The sequence below is a fragment of the Mesoplodon bidens genome (genome assembly GCF_964165515.1).
Source record: "Mesoplodon bidens genome assembly, chromosome: 13".
Classification (NCBI taxonomy): Eukaryota; Metazoa; Chordata; class Mammalia; order Artiodactyla; family Ziphiidae; genus Mesoplodon; species Mesoplodon bidens.
In genome coordinates, this window is record NC_138169.1 from 57,711,135 (window position 1) to 57,730,058 (window position 18,924).

At 37.2% G+C, this 18,924-nt stretch overlaps 1 protein-coding gene across 2 annotated transcripts in view; it reads left to right on the forward strand.

Moving 5' to 3' along the window:
* Window positions 1–18,924, forward strand: part of PIK3C3 (phosphatidylinositol 3-kinase catalytic subunit type 3) — a 146,444-nt gene that overhangs the window by 13,267 nt on the left and 114,253 nt on the right. For both annotated transcript variants that reach the window (XR_014017266.1, XM_081251779.1), the window contains exon 4: window positions 1,850–1,979. Coding sequence is in view for 1 of the 2 variants with exons in the window: in XM_081251779.1 (XP_081107905.1) it covers window positions 1,850–1,979 (130 nt within the window). In the remaining variant the exon portion in view is untranslated. The remainder of the gene's footprint in view (window positions 1–1,849; window positions 1,980–18,924) is intronic.

Consider the following 18,924-nt stretch of genomic DNA (forward strand, 5'->3'; position numbering starts at 1 on the left):
AGGCTTTTAAAATAATAACACTTTTTTTAAAAATCTTTAACATGATAGATAAATACTGGGTGTATTGAGTCTTCACAACCAGTCAGTACATTTTGTGTTGGGCCTATAAAGTAAGCTTTTGCAGATATGGTTGCTGGATATTACTTGTTTGTTGCCAAACTTAGAGACCTTAACATATTTGGTCCTTAATCTTATACTGCTCATCAGCTTGTAGCTGTCCCTTATAGTTTCCAATCTAAATGTTTATGGCATCATTACTTACATACATTACATAATATTCAGTGAAAATTCTCTTTATTACCTCAGGAAAATCTGCTAAGAAATTTTCCATTGGTTGGTCAGATCATGATAATAATGGGTTAAAAATTAATGTGAACCTTTTACAGTTAAGTACAGTGGTTTTAAAGATGGGAAAAGTGCATCACTATATCCACCTTTTACCTAATTAAGAGATTATTTAATATGGGAGTCTTTGGACTTGCCTACTCACCTGCACACACTTCTAGTCTTATTCTTTTTTTTTTTTTTTTTGCAGTACGCGGGCCTCTCACCGCTGTGGCCTCTCTCATTGCAGAGCACAGGCTCTGGACGCACAGGCCCAGTGGCCATGGCTCACGGGCCTAGCCGCTCCGCGGCATGTAGGATCCTCCTGCTCCGGGACACAAACCCGTGTCCCCTGCATCAGCAGGTAGACTCTCAACCACTGCACCACCAGGGAAGCCCTAGTCTTATTCTTTTCATTGCGATTGACAGCTTGGCCTTTCAGCTTTGGGAGGATGCTGTTTGAATAGACTTTATATTGTTTGAAAGGCCTCATTAAACAACACTTAAAAAAGAAAACACTAACAGAAGACTATCTCTAACCCTCTTCAAAGAAACAAAACTCAGAAACTTGACAGCATATTTAAAAAACATATTTGTCTAGAACTCCTTTTATGAGTTTGTTCAACCTTTACTGTGGGTCTTCATGGTAGCTTTTTGAAAGAAGCTGAAGCATGACAATCAGAGGTCATGTAGTCTTTTACTTTAAAGCAGGATCATCCAGCTCAGGCTGAATTCCAACGATATGTTAAATTTCTGATTTGTAGACATGGGTATTTTTTCTTACTGAATCCACTATTGTATTCCTTTTTAGGCATCTTTGTTATGGAAAAGAAGATGGGAGAAAAATAAGCCTGTACCCAGTGAAAAGGAAAATAATAGCTAACATTTATCCAATAGTTATTACATGGCAGACACTATTCTAAGTACTTTTTACTTGTACTGGTTTATTTAATTTTTCTAACAACTCTGTGAGATACAGTTCCTCTTTATAATCTCATTTTATAGATGAGGAAACTGAGGCACAGAGAAGTTAAGTAACTTACCCAAAGTCTTGTAGGTAATTGATGGCACAGCTGGGATCCAAACCTCGGCAGTTCAACTCCGCTGTCTACTATGCTGAATTGTCACTTAAAGTAGAAAGTTATGTAATTATTTTAATTTTGGTTTCAGTCATTGTAAATGTGACATTCTTTAACTGGGTAGAAATTTGGTTTCTGTTTCTAAGATCTCCACTGAAGTGATGAAGTGCACGTGGTCCATTACTGATGCTTCTCTGTTTCCAGTTTACCTTTAGAATCTCTGTAATAGTTCTAACTGCTTGGAGGAGAAAAGAATGGCACGTGAAAAACAGTGTTACATGGATTTTAGTTGCTTGGTTAATTGCTTTACAGCCCACTGGAGGCTTAAAGCTTGGCAAGAGAGACATGTATTTCCTTGGTAGAATTCTCTCTGTTTACGAATCCGAAATTTCCCATAATGAACTACATTAATTTAATTCTGTCCTCAACATTCTCTTTTTGCCTAGCATGTTTCGCCAAGGGATGCATGACTTGAAAGTCTGGCCTAACGTGGAAGCAGATGGATCAGAACCCACAAAAACTCCTGGCAGAACAAGCAGTACTCTCTCAGAAGATCAGATGAGCCGCCTTGCCAAGGTAAAAAAGAAGCTATTGGGACAGGTGGAAGGCTCTGAATGATATCTGTTGTAGTATAAATTGACATTATGAATTCTGTCAGATTATTTCTTAATTTAAATTTAATCTTTTAATAATAGTTTTATTGAAATATAATTCACATACCATAAAGTTCACCCTTGGAAAGTGTACAGTTTAATGGTTTTTTAGAGAATTCACAAAGTTGTGCGATCATCACCACTGTTTACTTTTAGACCATTTTTATCAAAAATATAACCATGTACCCATTAGCAGTCATTCCCCATTCCCTCCTTCCTCCAGCCCCTGGCAACCACTCATCTACTTTCTATCTCTGTAGCTATTCCAATTCTGGACATTTCACATAAAGAGAATCATATAGTACGTGGCCTTTTGTGTCTGTAATTCCAACAAATTTGAAAACGTAGAGCTTTGGTGATACCTTCAAGATGACCACCTACTTTTTTTGTAACATCGTGTTAAAGATGCAAGTGCTATTACATGCTAGAGATTCTTATATTGTTTGAAAGTGAAAATTTCTTATATTAGCTCGTCTAAATTACCTTCACTCCACCCCACCTCTCTTTTGGTAAATTGACTGAGTTATTACCTCTTTCTTTCAAAACTGTGTTAATGAAGTGTTTTCATTTAATGTTTGTATTTCTAAGTTCAATTCTATTCTTAAATCACAACAGTGTAACTTATGTTGTGAATATCTGTTCAAAGGGTACTATGTTAGATACTGTTTAAAGATACTTTTACAATACTTTTGTTAAGAGACTTTCTTTTAATTTTTACATGTAATTTTCCTTTGTGATCTTACTAGTTACGGATGACTCTATTATGTCTGGAGAGAGTTTTAATTCCAAGCATTGTACAACTTTTTGTTTTAGATTCCATATATATGTGTTAGCATACAGTATTTGTCTTTCTCTCTCTGACTTACTTCACTCTGTATGACAGGCTCTAGGTCCATCCACTTCAGTACAAATAACTCAATTTCGTTTCCTTTTATGGCTGAGTAATATTCCATTGTATATATGTGCCACATCTTCTTTATCCATTCATCTGTCAGTGGACACTTAGGGTGCTTCCATGTCCTGGCTATTGTAAATAGTGCTGCAATGACCATTGTGGAACATGACTCTTTTTGAATTATGGTTTTCTCAGCGTATATGCCCAGTAGTGGGATTGCTGGGTCATATGGTAGTTGTGTTTTTAGTTTTCTAAGGAACCTCCATACTGTTCTCCATAGTGGCTGTATCAGTTTACATTCCCACCAACAGTGCCAGAGGGTTCCCTTTTCTCCACACCCTCTTCAGCATTTATTGTTTCTAGATTTTTTGATGATGGCCATTCCGACTAGTGTGAGGTGACATCTCATTGTAGTTTTGATTGAATTTCTCTGATGATTAGCAATGATGAGCATCCTTTCAAGTGTTTGTTGGCAGTCTGTGTATCTTCTTTGGAGAAATGTCTATTTAGGTTGTCTGTGCAATTTTGGATAGGTTTGTTTGTTTTTTGGATATTGAGCTGCATGAACTGCTTGTAAGGTTTGGAGATTAATCCTTTGTCAGTAGCTTCATTTGCAAATATTTTCTCCCATTCAGAGGGTTGTCTTTTCATCTTGTTTATGGTTTCCTTTGCTGTGCAAAGGCTTTGAAGTTTCATTAGGTCCCATGTGTTTATTTTTCTTTTTATTTCTATTTCTTTAGGAGGTGGGTCAAAAAGGATTTTGCTTTGATTTATGTCATAGAGTGTTCTGCCTATGTTTTCCTCAAAGAGTTTTATAGTGTCTGGTCTTACATTTAGGTCTTTAATCCATTTTGAGTTTATTTTTGTGTATGGTGTTAGGGAGTGTTCTAATTTCATTCTTTTACATGTAGCTGTCATTTTCCCGGCACCACTTATTGAAGAGGCTGTCTTTTCTCCATTGTATATTTTTGCCTCCTTTATCAAAAATAAGGTGACCATATGTGCGTGGGTTTATCTCTGGGCTTTCTATCCTGTTCTATTGATCTATAGTTCTGTTTTTTTGCCAGTACCATACTCTCTTGTTTACTGTAGCTTCGTAGTGTAGTCTGAAGTCACGGAGCCTGATTCCTCCAGCTCTGTTTTTCTTTCTCAAGATTGCTTGGGCTACTCAGGGTCTTTTGATTTTCAACACAAATTGTGAAATTTTTTGTTCTAGTTCTGTAAAAAATGCCATTGGCAATTTGATAGGAATTGCATTGAATCTGTAGATTGCTTTGGGTAGTATAGTCATTTTCACAATGTTGATTCTTCCAATCCAAGAACATGGTATACCTCTCCATCTGTTTGTGTCATCTTTAATTTCTTTCATCAGTGTCTTATAGTTTTCTGCATACAGGTCTTTTGTCTCCTTAGGTAAGTTTATTCCTAGGTATTTTATTCTTTTTGTTGAAGTAGTAAATAGGAGTGTTTCCTTAATTTCACTTTCAGATTTTTCATCACTAGTGTGTAGGAATGCAAGAGATTTCTGTGCATTAATTTTGTAGTCTGCTACTTTACCAAATTCATTGATTAGCTCTAGTAGTTCTCTGGTAGCGTCTTTAGGCTTCTCTATGTATAGTATCATGTCATCTGCAAACAGTGGCAGCTTTACTTCTTCTTTTCCGGTTTGCATTCCTTTTATTTCTTTTTTTTCTCTGATTGCTGTGGCTAAAACTTCCAAAACTATGTTGAATAAGAGTGGTGAGAGTGGGTAACCTTGTCTTGTTCCAGAGGAAATGGTTTCAGCTTTTCACCATTGAGAACGATGTTGGCTGTGGGTTTGTCATATATGGTCTTTATTATGTTGAGGTAAGTTCCCTCTTTGCCTACTTTCTGGAGAGTTTTTATCATAAATGGGTGTTGAATTTAGTTGAAAGCTTTTTCTGCATCTGTTGAGATTATCATATGGTTTTTATTCTTCAGGTTGTTAATGTGGTGTATCACATTGATTTGCATGTATTGAAGAATCCTTGCATTCCTGGGATAAACCCCACTTGATCATGCTGTATGATCCCTTTAATGTGCCTTTGGATTCTGTTTGCTCATTTTATTGAAGATTTTTGCATCAATGGTCATCAGTGATATTGGTCTGTACTTTTCTTTTTTTGTGATATCTTGTTTGATGTTGGTATCAGGGTGATGGTGGCTCCGTAGAATGAGTTTGAGAGTGTTCCTCCCTCTGCTATATTTTGGAAGAGTTTGAGAAGGATAGGTGTTAGTTCTTCTCTAACAGCTAATTTGGTAGAATTCGCCTGTGAAGCCATCTGGTCCTGGGCCCTTGTTGGAAGATTTTTAATAACAGTTTCAATTTCAGTGCTTGCGTTTGGTCTGATTATATTTTCTCTTTCTTCCTGGTTCAGTCTCAGAAGGTTGTGCGTTTCTAAGAATTTGTCCATTTCTTCCAGGTTGTCCATTTTATTGGCATATAGTTGCTTGTAGTAATCTCCCTTGATCCTTTGTGTTTCTGCAGTGTCAGTTGTTACTTCTCTTTTTCATTTTTAATTCTGTTGGTTTGAGTCTTCTTTTATTCTTGATGAGTCTGTCTAATGGTTAATTAATCATGTTTATCTTCTCCAAGAACCAGCTTTTAGTTTTATTCATATTTTTTATTGTTTTCTTCATTTCTTTTTCATTTATCTCTGATCTGATCTTTATGATTTCTTTCCTTATGCTAACTTCAGGGTTTTTTGTTCTTCTTTGTCTAATTGCTTTAGTTGTAAGATTAGGTCGTTTGAGGTTTTTCTTGCTTCTTGAGGGAGGATTGTATTGCTATAAACTTCCCTCTTAAAACTGCTCTTGCTGCATCCCGTAGGTTTTGGGCCATCGTGTTTTCAGTCATTTGTTTCTAGGTATTTTTTTATTTCCTCAGTTATCTCTTGGTTATTTGGTAGCATATTGTTTAGCCTCCATGTGTTTGTATTTTTACATTTTTTTTCCTGTGATTGATATCTAGTCTTATAGTGTTGTGTTCAGAAAAGATACTTGATACAATTTCAATTTTCTTAAATTTACCAAGGCTTGATTTGTGACCGAAGATATGATCTATCCTGGAGAATGTTCCATGAGCACTTGAGAAGAAAGAGTATTCTGTTGTTTTCGGATGGAATGTCCTATAAATGTCAATTAAGTGCATCTTATTTAATGTATCATTTAAAGCTTGTGTTTCCTTATTTATTTTCATTTTGGATGATCTGTCCATTGGTGAAAGTTGGTTGTTAAATCCCCTACTATTATTGTGTTACTGTCAGTTTCCCCTTTTATGGCTGTTAGCATTTGCCTTATGTATTGAGGTGCTCCTATGTTGGGTGCATAGATATTTACAATTGTTACATCTTCGTCTTGGATGGATCCCTTGATCATTATGTAGTGTCCTTTGTCTCTTGTGCTAGTCTTTATTTTATAGTCTATTTTGTCTGATATGAGAATTGTTACTCCAGCTTTCTTTTGATTTCCATTTGCATGGAATATCTTTTTCCATCTCCTCACTTTCAGTCAGTATTTGTCCCTGGGTCTGAAGTGGGTCTCTTATAGATGGCATATGTATGGGTCTTGTTTTGTATCCATTCAGCCAGTCTGTGTCTTTTGGTTAGAGCATTTAATCCATTTACATTTAAGGTAATTGTCAATATGTATGTTCCTATTACCATTTTCTTAATTGTTTTGGGTTTGTTATTGTAGGTCTTTTCCTTCTGTTGTGTTTCCTGCCTAGAGAAGTTCCTTTAGCATTTGTTGTAAAGCTGGTTTGGTGGTGCTGAATTCACTTAGCTTTTGCTCGTCTGTGAATGTTTTAATGTCTCCATCGAATCTGAATGATATCCTTGCTTGGTTGTAGGTTTTTTCATTTCATCACTTTAAATATGTCCTGCCACTCCCTCTGGCTTGCAGAGTTTTTGCTGAAAGATCAGCTCTTAACCTTATGGGGATTCCCTTGTATGTTATTTGTTGTTTTTTCCTTGCTGCGTTTAATTTTTTCTTTGTATTTAATTTTTGATAGTTTGATTAATATGTATCTTGTCATGTTTCTCCTTGGATTTATCCTTTATGGAACTCTCTGTGCTTCCTAGACTTGATTGACTATTTCCTTTCCCATATTAGGGAAGTTTTCCACTATAATCTCTTCAAGTATTTTCTCAGTCCCTTTTTTCCCCTCTTTTTCTTCTGGGACCCCTATATTTCAAATATGGCTTCATTTAATGTTGTCCCAGAGATCTCTGAGACTGTCCTCAATTCTTTTCAATCTTTCTTCTTTATTCTGCTCTGCAGTAGTTATTTCTACTATTTTATCTTCCAGGTTACTTATCTGTTCTTCTGCCTCAGTTATTCTGCTGTTGATTCCTTCTAGAGAATTTTTAATTTCATTTATTGTGTTGTTCATCATTGTTTGTTTGCTCTTTAGTTCTTGTAGTTCCTTGTTAAAACTTTCTTGTTTGTTCTGCATTGTATTTCCAATATTTTGGGTCATCTTTACTATCATTACTCTGAATTATTTTTCAGGTAGACTGGCTATTTCCTCTTCATTTGTTTGGTCTGATGGGTTTTTATCTTGCTTCTTCATCTGCTGTGTGTTTCTCTGTCTTCTCAGTTTGCTTAACTTACTGTGTTTGGGGTCTTCTTTCTCAGGCTGCAGGTTCTTAGTTCCCATTTTTCTTAGTGTCTGCCCCCAGTGGCTAAGGTTGGTTCAGTGGATTGTGTATGCTTCCTGATGGAGGGGCCTGGTGCCTGTGTTCTGGTGGATGAGGCTGGATATTGTCTTTCTGGCTGGCAGGACCATGTCCGGTGGTGTGTTTTGGGGTGCCTGTGACCTCACTGTGATTTTAGGCAGCCTCTCTGCTAATGGGTGGTGTTGTGTTCCTGTCTTGCTAGTTGTTTGGCGTAGGGTGCCCAGCACTGTAGCTTGCTGGTCATTGAGTGGAGCTGCGTCTTAGAGTTGAGATGGAGATCTCTGGGAGAGCTTTCGCTGTTTGACATTACATGGAGCCGGGAAGTCTCTGGTGGACCAGTGTCCTGAACTCAGCTGTCCCACCTCAGAGACACACCCACCTGGAGCACCAAGACCCTGTCAGCCACATGATTTAGAAGAAAAGGGAGAAAAAAAAGAAAGAAAGAAAAAAATAAAACAAAGTTATTAAAATAAAAAAAAATTAAATTATTAAAAATAAAAAAATTTGGAAGTAATTAAAAAAAAGAAAAAAAGTCAGAAACAACCTTAGGACAAAGGTAAAAGCAAAGTTATACAGACAAAAATCACACAAAGAAGCATACACATTCACACCCACAAAAGGAGAAAAAGGAAAAAATATATATATCGATATATTAAAATAAAAACAGGAAGTGAGCAACCAAATCTACCAATGATAATAAACTCTAAATACTAAAACCAGAAACAAATTAGATGCAGAAAGCAAACCCCAAGTCTATAGTTGCTCCAAAAGTCTGCCGCCTCAATTTTGGGATGATTCATTGTCTCTTCAGGTATTCCAGAGATGCAGGGTACATCAAGGTGATTGTGTAGATTTAATCCACTGCTCCTGAGGCTGCTGGGAGAAATTTCCCTTTCTTTTCTTTGTTTGCACAGCTCCTGGGGTTCAGCTTTGGATTTGGCCCTGCCTCTGTGTGTAGGTCACCTGAGGGCATCTGTTCTTCACTCAGACAGGACGGGGTTAAAGGAGCAGTTGATTAGGGGGCTCTGTCTCACTCAGGCCTGGGGGGAGGGAGGGGTACGGAATGCAGGGCTAGCCTGCAGTGGCAGAGGCAGGCGTGACTTTGCAACAGCCTGAGATGTGCCATGTATTCTTCCATGGAAGTTGTCCCTGGATCACGGGACCCTGGCACTGGTGGGCTGCACAGGCTCCTGGGAGTGCAGATGTGGATAGTGACCTGTGCTTGCACACAGTATTGTTGGTGGCTCAGCAGCAGCCTTAGCATCTCATTCCCGTCTCTGTTGTCCATGCTGATAGCTGCGGCTGGCGCTCATCTCTGGTGCTTGTTTATGCAGTGCTCTGAATCCCCTATTCTCGTGCACCCCAAAACAGCGCTCTCTTGCCTCTTAGGCAGTTCCAGACTTTTTCCCGGACTCCCTCCCGTCTAGCTGTGGCTCACTAGCCCCCTTTAGGCTGTGTTCACTCAGCCAACCGCAGCCCTCTCCCTGGGATCTGACCTCCAAAGCTGGAGCCTCAGCTCCCAGCCCCCAACCGTCCAGGCAGGTGAGCAGACAAGCCTCTCAGGCTGGTGAGTGCTGGTCGGCACTGATCCTCTGTGCGGGAATCTCTCTGCTTTGCCCTCTGCACACCTGTTGCTGAGCTCTCCTCTGTGGCTCCGAAGCTTCCCCCCCGCCACCCCCCATGTCCGCCAGTGAAGGGGCTTCCTAGTGTGTGGAAACTTTTCCTCCTTCACAGCTCCCTCCCAGAGGTGCAGGTCCTGTCCCTATTCTTTTCTCTCTGTTTTTTCTTTTGCCCTACCCAGGTATGTGGGGAGTTTCTTGCCTTTTGGGAAGTCTGAGGTCTTCTGCCAGCATTCAGTAGGTGTTCTATAGGAGATGTTCCACATGTAGATGTATTTCTGATGTATTTGTGGGGAGGAAGGTGATCTCCACGTCTTACTCCTCTGCCATCTTGATGGTCTCTGAGAATGAATGTTATAATTCATATAATAATGAAATTCTGAATTTGAGGGGGAATGGTCAGAGTCAAGAAATATAAAGCTATATAGTTCCACCTAGGTTCATCCACCTAGGTTCTCTTATATTAAACAAATTATATAGGCTTCTATTCACATGTTCCTAATTTTTTCCCATTTATTTTTGATGCAGAGTTCAGAAATAATTTTTGTAACAACTGATTGACATTTTTCAAACAGCAGTAAATGCAGCATTGGAATTTGAAATGGACTTTTTAATGTAGCACAATGTTATAGTATATATTTCTCATTTTTATCTTTTGAATTTTATAGTAGGAGAAAAAGGTGTGACTTGATAATGATCAGCTTTTTTTATGGTTGCAACTATAACTCCTTAAAGAGTTCTTTGGGTTCGTATTTATTCTTTTGATTATCATTGTACATTTGCAGCTCTCAAAATGATTAGTAAGCATATGCAGAGCTAAATGAGGTATTGGGAAGAAGCCTTCTTAACAGCTTTGTTAATCGGTAGCAATCATCAACAGTCTAAATTCTTTATATTGGAGAGGATGGCAAGTAGGATCCTACTTTTTCAAGAGATAGGTATTAAAATTTATACGCTGACTGTTACCGAGGGTGGCTAATAGTTTTTAAGTGAGTATTTATGCATTTGTTTCTAAATCTTTAAACTGGGGATAACAATTAATGAGAATAAGTCTTTCTTATGCAAATTGGAGATGAGCTCCTTTCAAAGTTCTTTTTCCCCAATAGAATTCTATTTCTCACTTCTGAGTGGAGTGGAGCCTTCGGAAGGTTGCTGTGCTGTGACAGCTTGCATTAGTGTTTAACTCATGTTCCCCAGAGACTAAATGGAAACCATTAAAACCAATAATTACTCTTCTTAAGGGGAAAAAGGCATCATGTTTGTAGCATTTTTGAAGGAACTGCTCTCCCTTTGAAGGAAGCATTTTTAAATTTTTTGGCACTTGGGCTAATATGTTTTATTCTTTTCTGTACAGCAGTTGGTCATGCTGTTTGAAGTTTCAGAACTGTTATATCCCTGCTGCTATTGAAGATGAATGTGTTTTATAAATGATGCTTTGGTTTGATGAAATTGGAAGCTTGGGCATTTGGAAGCACTTTTCAGTGGGAAGAGCACTGTAGTATGAGGCAGAGATTTGGCCATCCTACCAGCTCTGGGAAAATAATTTCTAAGCCTGTAAAATCAGAAGTTTAGAATGGATGATATTTGAGGTCCCATGTAGCTATTCATATTCTATGATTCTAAAAGTACTGAAATAGTAAATAATTGGGATTTTTTATTTACCTGGATTTTATAGTTACCACCTTAATAGAGAAACAACATGCAGTCATCAGTTGGCAATTGTGGAATCATTGTTCATGCCATTCCTTTTCATCTGTAATACATAAGCCTAGAGTAAAGCATCATTCAGGACCTGCCTAATGTGAATGATCTGGCTGTGCTCTTAGATTTTGTATTTGTTGTTTTTCTCTTTTGGTTAGTGCCTGCTTCTTTACTTAAATTTTTCAGACTGGCTTCCTTAGTATTTCCCTTGCCTTATACCAGAAAAAGTATACTTTGATATTTGTTGTGGTCTTAACTTCTAAACTTACCAGAGAGAGTATACTTTGATACTTGGTATACTCTGAATTTAAAATTATACTTTGGTATTTGTTTGTTCCTTAAAATTATGCCACAGTAGCTCTCTTTCTCCCTCCTTCTCTCCTCCTCTCATTTTTCTGGCTCCACATTAAAAAGTTTGTTGAGTTAGATTGTCATTCTCTTCCTCAAAACATTTCGAAATTGTCTTTGGTACAGTATTACAATATTTTGAAATTGTCTTTGGTACAGTATTACAATATTTTGAAATTGTTTTTGGTTCTTTAAAAACCTGGAAAAAAACATCTATGCTATTATTTCCATTTTTATATAAAAGGAACAGATACTTCATTTTCTCACAGCATCATTTTAAGAAAAGAAATGAGTATTCAAATAGATGAGGTTTAAGTGGTTAGAACTGAATGGTTTCTTTCTTGTTGTACTTTGATTTTTCCAGTGAATTTACTCTGTTTCTAATTGTTGAGAAAGGTGGCTTAAGAGTAAAAAAGTGTATATTAATCTTAATAATAGCAAAGCATAGTTACCATGCATTGTACCCATGAGCCAAAATAAATAACATAGTGATGATTTTCAAACTGCAGTTTAAGAGAGTTTATTCAGTTAAAGAACTGCTTTAGTCCTAGCTGCCTGGGGATAATAGGACAAGAGGGCTGTGAAATGAAGATGAGCTATTTAAATGGCCTATAAAGAGACAGTGTTAGATAATTATTAAGCAAAGAACCTCAAACTCAAGTTGTACTAAATATTCTTATTCTGACTTATTGATAGAACTGAAAGTTAAATTATAAGTGCAGTATGAATAACGGAAATTTAAAAGACTGATTTCTAGGTTTAACATTTTTTAAAAAGTCAAATTCTTTCAGAATAGCTTTAGTGGAATTAACCTCTAATGATTTTACATCATTTTGTGGACATGCCTACTTTTCCTTTGAGGAAAAATTGAGTGTGAGAAAAGGAAACACAACTGAATAGTCTTGGGACTTCCCTGGTGGTGCAGTGGTTAAGAATCCACCTGCCAATGCAGGGAACATGGGTTCGAGCCCTAGTCCTGGAAGATCCTACATGCTATGGAGCAACTAAGCCCGTGCGCCACAACTACCGAGCCTGCGCTGTAGAGTCTGCGAGCCACAACTACTGAAGCCTGCGTGTCTAGAGCCTATGCTCTGCAGCAAGAGAAGCCACCGCAATGAGAAGCCCGCTCACTGCAACGAAGAATAACCCTCGCTCGCCACAACTAGAGAAAGCCCGTGGAAGCAATGAAGACTCAACACAGCCAAAAATAAAATAAAATAAGTAAATAAATTAAAAAAAACTGAATAGTCTTCAGTTTAGTTCTTATTTTTTATGACTTGCATTTCTTAGACTTAGTAGGGAACAGGAAGAAAATTAATATATTGAAATATACTCTTTCCCCCATCTTCCTCATTATCTTCTCTTTCCCATCTCTAAATTTCCCTAATTAATTTTTTACTAACATAATAACTTTCTGTTTGAATTGATTTGTGAAAATAATCAAAGCCCATACCTCTTGGGCATTTATTACTCTTTGATTGTCCATGACCGGCCTTTTAATGATTGTGGGTCTTAATTGAGCAAATTTGCCCATTGTTCCCATCTGCTCCATTTTTCAGCTTGTCGTATTGTAAGAGTTTTATGACTAGGATACATATCCACCTGGGGTTTTGGATGTGACTACCAAGCTTTAGTGTTTGATTTATATTTGAATCCATGTCTTTAGACATGAAAGGTTAGTGCAAAAGCATGCTTCTCCACTCTCTTCATTTTAGCAGCTCTGCTTGATGTCTTTGGAATGTGCTTTAGTTTCTGTCAGTTTGATTAAGAGGAGGCAAAGAGAAAGCAATGACTTTGAAAAATGCATTGTGGTCTGTGTGACGCAGATGGGGTGGGGAATGTTAGGTAGAGTATATAGGTGAGCATTGCTACAGGGAAGTTGTGGTAAGATGTGACCCCTCAGAGTGCCTACATGGGGTCATTCTGGGTCCAGGGTCCAGACTCAGGTTTATGTCCAGGAAAAATTAGTATCTTGAGAATAGGTTCATACCAATCAATTCAAGGGGTTATTTTTAATCTAGAGCTGTACTAAGATAATAGCCACAATTCACATGTGGCAATTTAAGTTAATCAAAATTAAATTAAATTTAAAATTCACTTGCTGTGTTACCATAATCACATTTCAAGTGCTGAATAGCCACATGTGGCTAGTGGCTACCTAGTAGACAGTGCAGGTGTGGAGTATTCCCATTATTGCTGTTCTATTGAGCAGCCCTGGTCTAGAGTACCAATTTATTAATTTGTAATGGGTGAGTAACCATATTACCTTTCTGGTAACCGTAATACTTGTGTCTGCTATCCAGGACACCATTTTTTAAGGCAGTTTGGAAATTAAATTAGTCTTCAGGAGTTATTAATTTCTTAGTGAGCCATGAAGGAACCTGAAGGAGCTACAAAGTTTTGTGAGATATTTCTCTCAGTATGGGGAAATCTTAAAAGGACTCTTCCTCTTTTTCTCATGACATTGTCTTTCTAGTTGCAGGATTACTTGAATATGCTGACTGCACTGTATGTTTTGAATAAACATTGACAAATTATCATGATCACAAAATCCTTTACAATTGAGATTAAGATAAGAAGTTTTCTGGTTACATAATTCTGTGAAATGGGATTGAGACTATTTATTTTAAATTATTTTATTGTACTGTTTGAGCTGCCGAAATATTTGCCCTTGAAAGACAATATTTTACATTGAATGCACTGCATTGAATGGGTACTTGTTTTGAGGTATTAATTTAGAGGAGCTCACTGAGATTTTTATTTTAAGTATGTGGAAAAGTCCCCTATATCCACCATCATCACTTGCTATGTTGAAGACACATTTCTAAATGCTGGAGATTTAAGAATTATGTTACTAGGTTGAAGCTGTCATTATTACTAGTGCCATTATGAGGAATAATAATAATAACTGTAATAATCTCCTCACATGTATAAAGTGCTTTAATAGCTCTAAAACCCTTTACATGGATCAAGAACTAAAAATGGAGATGTGATTAAAATCATGGCTTTGGAGACCATTTTTCATTCAGATTCCAGTTGTGTTCTCTTGTTTACTTGTGATCTCAGATTAGCTACTTAACCTTTACTAAGCCGTGAATTCCTCATCTTTAAAGAGAAATAAGGGTTATATCTACTTTTCTGAGTTACAGGGAAGATTAAATATAAATGAGATAAAATATTTAGTTTTTAACATATTGTGGGACAGTACTGAGCACTAATAAACGTTAGCTGTTGTTACTTGATCTTATTTGCTTTCATTTAATTCTAACAAGTGTAATGATTGGACTTGTAATGCACAGTATTTGTTTTTTGTCTCCCTTTTATTATTTATTTAACATTTTTATTGGAGTATAATTGCTTTACAATGGTGTGTTAGTTTCTGCTGTATAACAAAGTGAATCAACTATATATATATATATATATATATATACATATACATATATCTCCATATCTCTTCCCTCTTGCATCACCCTCCCTCCCTTCCTCCCTCCCTATCCCACCCCTCTAGGTGGTCACAAAGCACCGAGCTGATCTCCCTGTGCTATGCGGCCGCTTCCCACTAGCTATCTGTTTTACATTTGGTAGTGTATATATGTACGTGCCACTCTCTTACTTTGTCCCAACTTACCCTTCTGCCTCCCCTTGTCCTCAAGTCCATTCTCTAGTAGGTTTGCGTCTTTATTCCTGTCCTGCCCCTAGGTTCTCCATGACTATTTTTTTTTTTTTTTTAGATTCCATTTATATGTGTTAGCATATGGTATTTGTTTTTCTCTTTCTGACTTACTTCACTCTGTATGACAGACTCTGGGTCCATCCACCTCACTACAAATAACTCAATTTTGTTTCATTTTATGGCTGAGTAATATTCCATTGTATATATGTGCCACATCTTCTTTATCCATTCATCTGTCGATGGACACTTAGGATGCTTCCGTGTCCTGGCTATTGTAAAAAGAGCTGCATGAACACTGTGGTACATGACTCTTTTTGAATTATGGTTATCTCAGGGTATATGCCCAGTAGTGGGATTGCTGGGTCATATGGCAGCTCTATTTTTATTTTTTTTTAAACTTGCTTTTTAATTAATTAATTTATTTATTTATGTTTTGCTGTGTTGGGTCTTCGTTTCTGTGTGAGGGCTTTTTCTAGTTGTGGCAAGTGGGGGCCACTCTTCATTGTAGTGTGCGGGCCTCTCACTATCGCGGCCTCTCTTGTTGCGGAGCACAGGCTCCAGACGCGCAGGCTCAGTAGTTGTGGCTCACCAGCCTAATTGCTCTGCGGCATGTGGGATCTTCCCAGATGAGGGCTTGAACCCGTGTCCCCTGCACTGGCAGGCAGATTCTCAACCACTGTGCCACCAGGGAAGCCTATATTTTTAGTTTTTTAAGGAACCTCCATACTGTTCTCCCTAGTGGCTGTATAAATCTACACTCCCACCAACAGTGCAACAGGGTTCCCTTTTCTGCACACCCTCTCCAGCATTTACAGTTTGTAGTTTTTTTGATGATGGCCATTCTGACCTGTGTGACATGATATCTCATTGTAGTTTTGATTTGCATTTCTCTAATGATTAATGATGTTGAGCATTCTTTCATGTGTTTGTTGGCAATCTGTATATCTTCTTTGGAGAAATGACTATTTAGGTATTGTGCCCATTTTTGGATTGGGTTGTTTGTTTTTATGATATTGAGCTGCATGAACTGCTTGTAAATTTTGAAGATTAATCCTTTGTCAGTTGCTTCATTTGCAAATATTTTCTCCCATTCAGAGGGTTGTCTTTTCATCTTGTTTATGGTTTCCTTTGCTGTGCAAAAGATTTTAAGTTTCATTAGGTCCCATTTGTCTATTTTTGTTTTTATTTCCATTTCTTTAGGAGGTGGGTCAAAAAGGATCTTGCTTTGATTTATGTCATAGAGTGTTCTGCCTATGCTTTCCTCTAAGAGTTCTAAAGTGTCTGGCCTTACATTTAGGTCTTTAATCCATTTTGAGTTTATTTCTGTGTATGGTGTTAGGGAGTGTTCTAATTTCATTCTTTTACATGTAGCTGTCCAGTTTTCCCAGAACCACTTATTGAAGAGGCTGTCTTTGCTCCATTGTATATTTTTGCCTCCTTTATCAAAAATAAAGCGACCATATGTGCATGGGTTTATCTCAGGGCTTTCTATCCTGTTCTGTTTATCTGTATGTGTGTGTTTGTGCCAGTACCATACTATCTTGATTACTCTAGCTTTGTAGTATAGTCTGAAGTCAAGGAGCCTGATTTCTCCAGCTCCGTTTTTCTTTCTCAAGATTGCTTTGACTATTCGAGATCTTTTGTGTTTCCATACAAATTGTGAAATTTTTTGTTCTAGTTCTGTGAAAAATGCCATTGGTAGTTTGATAGGGATTGCATTGAATCTGTAGATTGCTTTGGGTAGTATAGTCATTTTCACAATGTTGATTCTTCCAATCCGAGAACACAGTATATGGTATATCTCTCCATCTGTTAGTATCATCTTTAATTTCTTTCATCAGTGTCTTATAGTTTTCTGCATACAGGTCTTTTGTCTCCTTAGGTAGGTTTATTCCTAGGTATTTTATTCTTTTTGTTGCAGTGGTAAATGGGAGTGTTTCCTTAATTTCACTTTCAGATTTTTCGTCATTAGTGTATAGGAATGCAAGAGAATTCTGTGCATTAATTTTTTTTTTTTACAACTTTATTGGAGTACAATTGCTTCACAATGGTGTGTTAGTTTCTGCTTTATAACAAAGTGAATCAGTTATACATATACATCTGTTCCCATATCCCTTCCCTCTTGTGTCTCCCTCCCTCCCACCCTCTGTATCCCACCCCTCCAGGCGGTCACAAAGCACAGATCTGATTTCCCTGTGCTATGCGGCTGCTTCCCACTAGCTATCTACCTTAAGTTTGGTAGTGTATATATGTCCATGCCTCTCATCCTGCTACTTTACCAAATTCTTTGATTAGCTCTAGTAGTTTTCTGGTAGCATCTTTAGGATTCTCTCTATATAGTATCATGTCATCTGCAAACAGTGACAGCTTTACTTCTTCTTTTCCGATTTGGATTCCTTTTATTTCTTTTTCTTCTGATCTTAGTGCAAATGGTTTCAGTTTTTCACCATTGAGGACAATGTTGGCTATGGGTTTGTCATATATGGCCTTTATTATGTTGAGGTAAGTTCCCTCTATGCCTACTTTCTGGAGGGTTTTTGTCATAAATGAGTTTTGAATTTTGTCAAAACCTTTTTCTTCATCTATTAAGATGATCATATGGTTTTTATTCTTCAGTTTGTTAATATGGTGTATCACACTGATTGATTTGTGTATATTGAAGAATCCTTGCATTCCTGGGATAAACCCTACTTGATCATCGTGTATGATCCTTTTAACGTGCTGTTGGATTCTGTTTGCTACTATTTTGTTGAGGGTTTTTGCATCTATGTTCATCACTGATCATGGCCTGTAGTTTTCTTTCTTTGTGACATCTTTGTCTGGTTTTGCTATCAGGGTGATGGTGACCTTAAAAGAATGAGATTAGGAATGTTCCTCCCTCTGCTATATTTTGGAAGGGTTTGAGAAGGATAAGTGTTAGCTCTTCTCTAAATGTTTGATAGAATTCGTCTGTAAAGCCATCTTGTCCTGGGCCGTTGTTTGTTGGAAGATTTTTAATCACAATTTCAATTTCAGTGCCTGTTATTGGTCTGTTTATATTTTCTCTTTCTTCCTGGTTCAGTCTCGGAAGGTTGTGCTTTTCTAAGAATTTGTCCATTTCTTCCAGGTTGTCCATTTTATTGGCATATAGTTCCTTGTAGTAATCTCTCATGAACCTTTGTATTTCTGCAGTGTCAGTTGTTACTCTTCCTTTCTCATTTCTAATTCTGTTGTTTTGGTCATCTCCCTTTTTTTCTTGATGTGTCTGGCTATTGGTTTATCAATTTTGTTTATCTTCTCAGAGAACCAGCTTTTAGTTTTATTGATCTTTGCTATTACTTCTTTTTCACTCATTTCTGATCTGATCTTTATGATTTCTTTCCTTCTGCTAACTTTGGGGGTTTTTCATTCTTCTTTCTCTAATTGCTTTAGGTGTAAGATTATGTTGTTTATGTGAGATGTTTCTTGTTTCTTAAGGTAGGATTGTATTGCTATAAACTTCCCTCTTAGAACTGCTTTTGTTTCATCCCGTAGGTCTTGGGTCGTTGTGTTTTCATTGTCATTTGTTTTTAGGTATTTTTTGATTTCCTTTTTGATTTCTTCAGTGTTCTCTTGGTTATTAAGTAGTGTATTGTTTAACCTCCATGTGCTTGTATTTTTTACAGTTTTTTTCCTGTAATTGATATCTAGTCTCATACTGTTGTGTTTGGAAAAGACACTTAATACGATTTCAGTTTTCTTAAATTTACCAAGGCTTGATTTGTGACCGAAGATATGATCTATCCTGGAGAATGTTCCATGAGCTCTTGAGAAGAGAGTGTATTCTGTTGTTTTTGGATGGAATGTCCTATAAATATCAATGAAGACCATCTTGTTTAATGTATCATTTAAAGCTTGTATTTCCTTATTTAAATTCATTTTGTATGATCTGTCCATTGGTGAATGTGGGGTGT